At 43.8% G+C, this 8,995-nt stretch overlaps 1 protein-coding gene across 1 annotated transcript in view; it reads right to left on the bottom strand.

Annotated features, from left to right (window-relative positions):
* Nucleotides 1–277: 277 nt before the first annotated feature.
* Nucleotides 278–8,995, bottom strand: part of KIAA1549 (KIAA1549 ortholog) — a 120,993-nt gene continuing 112,275 nt past the window's right edge. The window contains exons 17-20 of the mRNA XM_044441160.1: nucleotides 7,282–7,334; nucleotides 6,309–6,457; nucleotides 4,380–4,534; nucleotides 278–671 (exon numbers count right to left, since the gene is read on the bottom strand). Of these exons, the coding sequence (XP_044297095.1) occupies nucleotides 417–671; nucleotides 4,380–4,534; nucleotides 6,309–6,457; nucleotides 7,282–7,334 (612 nt within the window). The 3' untranslated portion in view covers nucleotides 278–416. The remainder of the gene's footprint in view (nucleotides 672–4,379; nucleotides 4,535–6,308; nucleotides 6,458–7,281; nucleotides 7,335–8,995) is intronic.

Genomic DNA, 8,995 nt, shown 5'->3' with positions numbered 1-8,995 from the left:
ATGAAACAACTCATCCCATCTTGCAAACTTGGCTTTCCTTCTTCACGGAAAACCAAAGTCTTGGGTTAAAATGCTTTGCCGTCTGGTGGCTTTCCTTATAACGCTTGGGTTCTGGACCAGTGCTATCACTGCATGGAACAATCCCAACCAAAGCAGTTATAATACATAAAAGCAGGAAGTGAGAAGAGGGCTGCATGTCAATGCTTGCTATGCCTTCCTGGCGCTCCCACCCCTCCACACACAAGTCCCACTCTTGTGCTGCTGCAGCTGAGGAGTTCTTTTCTGCTTGGGTAATAATCTCTGGTATTGTACACGCTCACTCCTCTGACAGAAGAACAACAGGCTCTTGCTGGTTTCCTGCGAGTCCAGCTTCCATGGGAAGCAGATACTTGGCAGATTTGCAAGGAGACAACAAATCAGCTGTGGAGGTTCTGCACAATGGTCTGTTTCTGAGAGAGCCGGAGAAGCTCCTCTCTGATTGCTTTGATGAGAGAGGCGGAAGAGTGACCTGGCTGGAGGTCCTCAGTGGAGCTGATGTTGTAGCAGAGCCCCGGGCCCTGGTGGTTGCTGTGAGGAGGCTGAGCAGGTGGCGCTGAGGGCTGTCGGGCCGAAGTCCTCGGCATCTGGAATACTGGTGAGGAGGAATATTCTTGATGTCCAGGCATATGTGTCTGGGGAAAGGCACAGAGTATTACTGCAGTTTCTGCTTGAGAAGCATACATTAGAAAAGGAAAAAAAGCAAACAAAAAAGGCAGAGACGCGAGCTGCAAGTTTTTCTTGGATCTGAAATGTAAAACGGGAAGGTTGAATACCTGCAATAATTCCAGAGGGGTAGCCATATTAGCCTGTGGCAGCAAAAAAGCTCCAAGCATCTTGTGGCACCTTGAAAGCTAAAATATCACTGTATAAATTTGATGTAGCTAACTAGAATCAGTTACATCAGATGCAAGAAATTATCTTCAGTTGGAAGAAAAATGTAAGTAGCAGTCCATTGTACATACTTTAAACACATCTTAAGCTTTATCACTATTGTCACTATCTGTATGTGTTTTTTCACATGCCTTGCTTTCCTCTCTACATTTCTATACATATAAACATACATGTATCACATCTGCCACCTTAGGAAAACACTTCATGCATCTGATGAAGGGGATTTCAGTCCACAAAAGCTTTATTAGTCTTGAAGATGCCACAGGACACTGTTTGGTTTTTGACATGGAGCTTAAAGGCAGTGCTGGAAACAAACCTACTTTCCTCAGGAACCGAAGATATGTACTGGTTTTATGCTTTGAAACCAAAAAAGACAACTACATCAAGGTACATGCATGGTCAGACTGCATGTACTTTCCAGTACATCTGACTACAGAAATGCTAAAATTTAAGGCTATGCATATGGCTTGATAAAAGAGCAACTGACTCAAAAAGGGGAGGTAGGATAGAAAGCCAGAGGGAGATCATTTGCTTCAATATGCATGAAGGTGAGGTAAATGAAGATGAAGTGCATAAAAGATAACCACCAAATTGTAATAAGTAGCACTGTGAAATGCATTCAAACGATGATGCATATATTGATCATCTAAATCACTCTTTGCATATCCAGCCAGCTGTTTCAGCATAAGTACCAACAAAACAGCATTCCAATGGCATTTAAAGGAGAACTCCCATCACATACAAACACGCACACAGCCTGTAGATCAGGGGTAAGGAATCTGCACTTGCCCAGATGCTGTTGGACTACAGCCCCCATCATTCCTAATCACTGGCCATTCTGAGGCCGGTGAAAGCTGGAGCCCTACAGCATCTGGTTCCTTGCCCCTGCGGCAGTCTGACAAAAAGTAGCAAAACTTGAACAGTACCAGTAAAATAAGCCAAAGGACAAACCAAGCAATGGAGGCCTGCAAAGCAACAGTAAGCCAACAATATTAAGAATGGTAAGGCCATGCAGAAGAGGGATAGATACAGCTTACTGCTCGGAAAAGAAAAAGAAGCACCAAAGGGTTTATTTCAGCAAGAACCAGCAGGTGGGAGAGAGAGAGTCTTCAAAGCACAGTGCTAATACACAGATGATCCAGACCTGGCAATTCTGCTGCCAGAGAATGTGGGTTCAAGACCAGAAGCCCTGCAGATCAGGCACTGGCTCAAAGAAACTGCAGGCAGTTCCAGAGGGAACAGTCACACCAGCAATCAGAATCATTCTGTTCCAGGCAGCCTGGTGACACCAGAAGCCCAATTCAATCCCACTGGTTGATCTCGCACCCACTGAGCACCCTCCCTCTGTGCAACTCGTTGCTGATGGAAGCCACCAGGTTCTCCTTCTGCACGGCCAGCACACCAGTCTTCGGCCTGCCCGCTGCCCACCTGCACGTCATCTGCGTTTACATGGGTAGAGGAAAACTACATAGCACATGACTGCGTGCAACACTTCCTGAGGCCTGTTCTGCTCTCCAGCCTCCAAGGGCCCAGGGCTGCTGCCACACCCAATGAAACCAGAGGTCTCTCATAAGAGTCTTGGCAGGGGGACAGAATCCTAACCAAACAAGTGTTGCAGTTGCAGGTTTATTACAAAACTGACTAGGTTTAAAAAACTGATATAGCTGAGGGGGCCTTCAGGTCCTTTCCCTTCTCATTTATTAGGCTGCCTTGACGTGGCAAGCTCCCAGTCCACAGTGGATATGTCCATGATGTAGTTGCCCTGCGGCCCCAGAATGGAGGGACAAATAGCCTATTCCTGCTTACATCAATACCTGAGAATTGCAACTGTTCCTCCTCTTAAGTCAGGGCTGATTCTTTTATTGAGCCTCCTTTTTTACTTTTTCTCCAGTAAATCAATTTATGGACATTTGGGCTCAGATGGAGGTGGGTGGGGAGGGGAGGCCTTTATTGCTGATGGTAACACACCATGCTGTATTACCTTCCTGCAATAAAGGAAGGAACTGAGACACAAGACGATGAGGGTTCGAAAATCAATAATGCACTATGGTTCATTCTGAAAAAGTCTTTGGATATAAAGAAACGATCACCTGTTTTGTCTCAAACAGTTGACGATGGTACAATACAAGCTCCAAAGCTTGTGGTTTGCAGATTAATTCCACTATTCTAACTGAATCAAGAAGATTTTGGTAGCACTTCAAAATGTAGCATCTGATTGATCAGAGAAAGCTTTCGAACAAAAGAAATGAGTATCCGCAGATCAGGCAACAGTGCCTCCATCATACCATTTTCAGCATGCTCAAAATACAGAGCATGGTCAAGAACGGGGATTCTGAGAGCACGAATGAGCATGCGCAAGTGTGCTCCATTCCCAGTGCTGCTGTCGACCTTTAAAGCCCTGAACGCCTTGGAAGCATAGTATCTAAAGGCATGCCTATCCCACAGATGCCTCTGGGTGCTCCTGCCAAAGGAAGCTAGCTAAGCAGAGGGTCTTCTCAGTGGTGGCACCCCACTTGCGATATACGCAAACTCCTCAAAGGCGTTTGCCTGGCACGCACATGGCTATCCTTCCAGCACCAGGCAAAGACCATCCTTTTCTCCCAAGCAGTTTTAGAGACTTAGTGCTAGGCTATTAAGGCTGTTTTATCAATTACTGTGCTGTTTGTTGATTATTATTATTATAACATTTACATAAATGTTTTGCATTTTATTTTTTCAGCTGTTTTCAAACGGCATCTTCTTTTTAACTGGTTATAATCCATCCCATATAACAATATAATTACTCAATCAAGAAAAGAATGGAACTTGGTTGCTTTTTCAGGAGGTGCGGGAACTTGCCACAATTCAACAGTGCATGGCTAAGGCCCTATTCCAGAAACTGCTTCTTGCCCAAATAATAAAAATAATTATTTATAAATAATTATTTATAAATAATATTTATTTATAATTATTAATTATAATAAATAATAATTTTTTTAATACTCAAGGCATCTTCATACTCAAATACCATTTTTTCCAGTGGTAGGCACCGATGGTGCTCCACCAACATCTACCAGACAGCCTGGACCATTTTTAGGGTGGGGGTCAGAACTTTCTTCCCATGGTGCGGAAGTGTGGAAGAACAGGCCCCACCGAGAGCATGAAGCAAAGGTGGGGAACTTGTGGCTGATCTGCTACAACTTCGATTATCCCAGACCACTTGTCATGCTGGCTGAGGCTGACAGGCTTTGGAGTCCAGGATTAGAGCCAACAGGGAGAAAGGAAAGGACAGAGCAGCAGAGATTCAGGGACTGGAATGTGGAAGAGACAAAAGCAGCAGCTGAAAATCAGAGGAGCAGGTAAAAAGAATGCTTTGGGAGGAAACTCCCAAAACGGTACAGGATGAAGAAAAAGTTACGTGAACACAAGGCTGCTTCAGAAACTATTCAAAGAAGAAGCACAGTACTCACTGCATCTCTCCTAGCATATTCATCCTCTCCACGGTACGGGGGCCACCCTGGTTCCCCCGGCTGGCCATGCCCTGCTCTGCCTGAGGGAATCTCCACTTGTTGACCTCCGATCCTGCTAGCAATTCCCACCTGAGTGAGGTGCTGTATCTGAGAACCTTAAAAGCAAATATTGTTTGTTTTTTCTTTCATCTTTCCATGCAGCAACAGAAATGTGGAGGGCAAATAAAACTGGGGGAGGGGCAGGAGAGGGACATGGAGAATAAAACACAAAAGTATATGAGGTTGTGGTGTGCAGAAAAGGGGATTCTTGGTTTTGTTTAGTTAGGTAAGGCTGCATTTAAAAAGGCTAACAGATTAGGGACAACAAAAGGACCCCTTTGCATGCAATCGCTGAAACATGTCATTTTACACGGAAAGGGTGCTGTCTGTGCAGTTCGAACGCAGGGTTGTGTTGCACACAGGCACAGTGCACCAGACAAGTGGGGAAGAGAAAAGGGAAAGAGCAGGGGACACTTCCATCCCATGGAGTCTACCAATACTTTAGCCATCATGAATGTACCATTTAAAGTAATTTCCTTCACATGCTGGTGATCTGCCCTCAGTGGGAAGGAGAAAATATTTGCTTAGCTCAGGACGCTCAGGTGTACAGTCGTAGCAGGAACACAACTTTGGGACAACAACTTTCGGGTGAGTTTCTCAGATGAGTACAGCAAATGGCTGCAGCTCTCCTGGCAGCATTTGTGGACTCTCTTCTGATCCTGAGGGCAAGGGCCTTACCATCAGAGCAGTTTTATATTCATAAAATGCACTCATCCTGCCATCCATTCTGGAACATGTAAATCACTACCTTCCCTATTAAACCACACAGAAGTTACAACTAGGAAAAAGCTGGGCTTTGCTCTTGTGTGTTTTAAAAGGAAAAGCAGGGATTTGCCAATCTTATACTTTTCGTAAATGTGATGCTGTGCATGACTCTTGTATGTAGGCATGAATATCTCTGTATAACATTTCATGTGAAAAGCTGCCCACCAGCTGGGAAGCTAAATCTAACCCCTTTAGCATGTGCTGGATTCTAGCAGATGACCGTGGAAGCTCCTTTATTAATAGCAACCAAACCATTGTTGGTTGCTGACCAGCACTGTCATCTCTTCAAACATGCTATTTATGACTGTATGCCAAAAATTATCTACAGGAGCATTATGGGAAACTTTTCAACTGGAAAATAAGTCTTGCCTCCTTACAGTGAGAATTAATTAATGAACTACCCTGTGCCCCAGGTTAAAGACTTTAACCCCAGTCTTTACCTGCTGCAACTGTTATAAATACTGTAGTATTTCAATTTGTCTGTGACAAACGTCCATAAATAAGCTGCTGCTTGTGAAATAGTAGGAAACCTTTTGGGAGCATGGTTGCAATATTATCCCTATCCTAATGCTCGGCTGAAGAATAAAGGATAATAGCCCTTACAACATGCATTGCTTTTGCCTCAAGATTATTATAACAGAGCAACTATGTATAGCAATTGTCTATACATAACTGCATGTATAGGCAATTGTACAGCTGACCTGGGGAGGGGTCAAAAGGCATGTACCATCCCCAGTCATATAGGTGTGAAGTTCCCCATCAGCCTCCATTCCTCCACCCTGTCCCACCAGTGCTCATCCAAGAACATACATTAATTGGTGGCTGGCCAATACTATTAGTGAGCAAACCATAGATAAGTCCTCCGTTCCCCCAGGCCCCTGCATGCATACTTGTACTCAGAGTCAAAGGGCTTGTCTTCTGAATTTATGAACTGTCTTAGCTGCCACAGCTGTGTAGGAATAGGTGCTAAGCTGTAGACTGTGGCCACAGTCTGTAGGGTCTAAGGGTATAAAGTCTATGAGGGGGAGTAACTGCAGTGCAGAATAGTTAAGAGTCTTTAAGTACCTGCAGTGCTTCCAACTGGTCGCGGCCGTGCCACTGATGGGATTTCCTCGGGGTAGATGCCTCTAGTGGAAAACTGAACATCAGATGTCTGCTGGTCTGGGTGTATTAATTCAACAGGTGGAAGAAAACCTGGCCCCAGGTTTTGCCTGCTGGCAGAGCAACAATGCAACACAACACCGCCATGTTTGATTTGTCTCCTGAGAAAATGCATCGCATACTCCACACATGCAATTTTCCGTGTGCAGCTCTCTGCACACATACACTGTGGATTGTGACACGCTACACATGCAGCTTCCAGAGCACTGCACAACCTCAGAATAGCTCCATGGCTTCCTCATGGGCAACATACATTGTGCTTAAAGATCTAGGTAGAAGTCCTTTATACTTAGGGCCCTAGCCTCCATAACAAGGTTCCTGCCTACAGCTCACTTTCCTAGATGCAAACATTCTGCAATCCTTTAAGACCAGAGGAAAAATAGTGAGCATCTTGCTTAAGTGCCATAGTTGTGGCTGAGGAGTGAGCATCCACACAGGCAAGGAAGCTTTTAACAGTATGAATTTGGACATTTAGAAAGTTTGCAGGTTGCAAATGAAGCCTGCAGCCAGTATTCACTCTTTTACCAATGGCGAAAGCAAACATGCATTCTTGAGCAAGGGTAATTATGGGGAACACAGTGCTTCCCATTCACTGGTAGGATAAGAAAGTTATTTGTTCATGATCAAATAACCCTCATTCAAACATACTTGGAAAATATATTCTCCCAAATGAAGTGTTTTTATAACATTCCCAGTTATGGCCACTATTATACTAACCATCGTTTCTAGGGCTAATCAAAATTTCAAACTAATGATCAGTTTTGTGCAATCTTCAATTTAGCCTTTGTCCTTCTGCTGTGCTCATGCTCATAACTAAACAAATGCCATTCATTCTAATGATCACACAAAGACCCAAACTAAACAATCAGAGAACTACCTCTGCAGCAGCCCTGGTGCTGTTGGAGGAGTCATCCCAAATTCCATGTATCTCTGAAAAAAAGACCATGGATCAGAACATATTTTAAACAGAAATTTAAAAATCTTTAAAAATCTAAGGGTCTAATGGAATAAACATGTTTAGTTCTTGAATTACAGTAGAAAATAAAATTTAAAACAAGTGACATAAGTAAACTGAATTTGAATCAGATCAAGGAGGAGGAGATTTTTAACTTGTTTCCTAAATTTCATGTTTGGAGGCCCACACAATAGGTCAAAGTCCCAGCTGTAACCACAGAAAAGCGCTCCAAGATTGGAGAGAGGACTTCACCGATGGAGAGCACTCCCTCTTCCCTTGTAGCCTGTGTGGCTCTTTCTGTGTCAACTGGTCTCACAAGTTAGAAGAACCAGCACAGGGGGCAGAGAGGTGGGCTGGGAAAGGAAAAACAAGGAACCACTTTCCTCTGAGAAACCCTGGCAGGCTCTTGGCCTCTCCTCCTCACTGAAAAAACTAAACATCCAAAAATGTTTGGAAGGGCAACAGGGGTGCAATGGCAACCCTAACTTTTATGCTCCTCCAAATCTACTACATGCCTGCAACCTTCTGAGGTAAGATGCCCAGGGACAGCCACATTGGTTGGCACCCTTAATATCCAGAGCAAATTATGGATTAGCATTAGGTGAACAAGCTTTAACTTCCCCTTATCTAGATCAGGGTTATTTTTCCACATAGAGCAATGATCTGAGAAAAATGGGGGAATGGGAAAAAAAGGCAAATTCCATGTTAGGAAATAACACTAGGAAATTAATCATAAAGAAAAGTGCTAATATCATCATGGCTTTATACGAACCCATGATGTAAACACACTTGTAATATTTTGTACAGTTCTAGTCACTGCTTCTCAAAAAGAATATTGTAGAACAAGAAAAGGCAAAGGGAGGGTGGGCAAAATAATCACTGGGCAGGAACAAGTACCACTGAGGAAAGGTTAGTGTTTGAGACTTTCACTTCATACAAAAGTAAGGGATACGTGAACCGTGATAGAAGTGTACAAAATTATGGAAAAAGAGGATAAATTTTCAAAATACCAGAATACCGCGCATCATTTAATGAAGCTGAATGGTGGGAGATACAGGACAGATAAAAATAAGTACTTCTTTCCAAAACGCACAGATGAAGGCTAGAATTTATTACTATAAGATGCACTGATGGTCACTAACTTGGAGAGTTCTAAAAGGAGGTCAGACACATTCATGGAGACTAAGGCTATGCATGGCTACTAACCTTGAGGCAGTATCCAAAAATGTCATTCTGTAAACTCAAATTGCATTAGGGGAGCTCTGCCCAAACTTTCCACTGCCCAATGTGCTCTGCAACCAGTTGCACAAGCACAATGTGCAACCAGTAGCATGAGAAGTTGCCCAAGTGTTATATACACCCATTTGTGCAAGAGTTACACACAACCATTTGATCGACTGCTTGCATTAATGCAGCTTTAGCTGGATTCTCCTCTGGAGTATAATCTGGAACGGAAGGTTCTGCTGGGCAATGTAATTTCTGCAAGTGAAGCATGAACAGGGGGGTGTTTTTGCATTCATGTCCTGCTTGTCACAGGGATGTACTTGGCTGCTGTGGGAACGGATGCTGATGCAGCATGCCTCCCCTGCCCTCAGCCATTCTAAACCCACACTGAATCTCTGGAATACAGTGGGCT

The sequence above is a fragment of the Varanus komodoensis genome, unplaced genomic scaffold, assembly GCF_004798865.1.
Source record: "Varanus komodoensis strain SLA01 unplaced genomic scaffold, ASM479886v1 scaffold39, whole genome shotgun sequence".
In the NCBI taxonomy this organism is placed as follows: Eukaryota; Metazoa; Chordata; class Lepidosauria; order Squamata; family Varanidae; genus Varanus; species Varanus komodoensis.
Note: the sequence above shows the minus strand (reverse complement) of the source record. Positions and strands in the feature narration are given on the sequence as shown.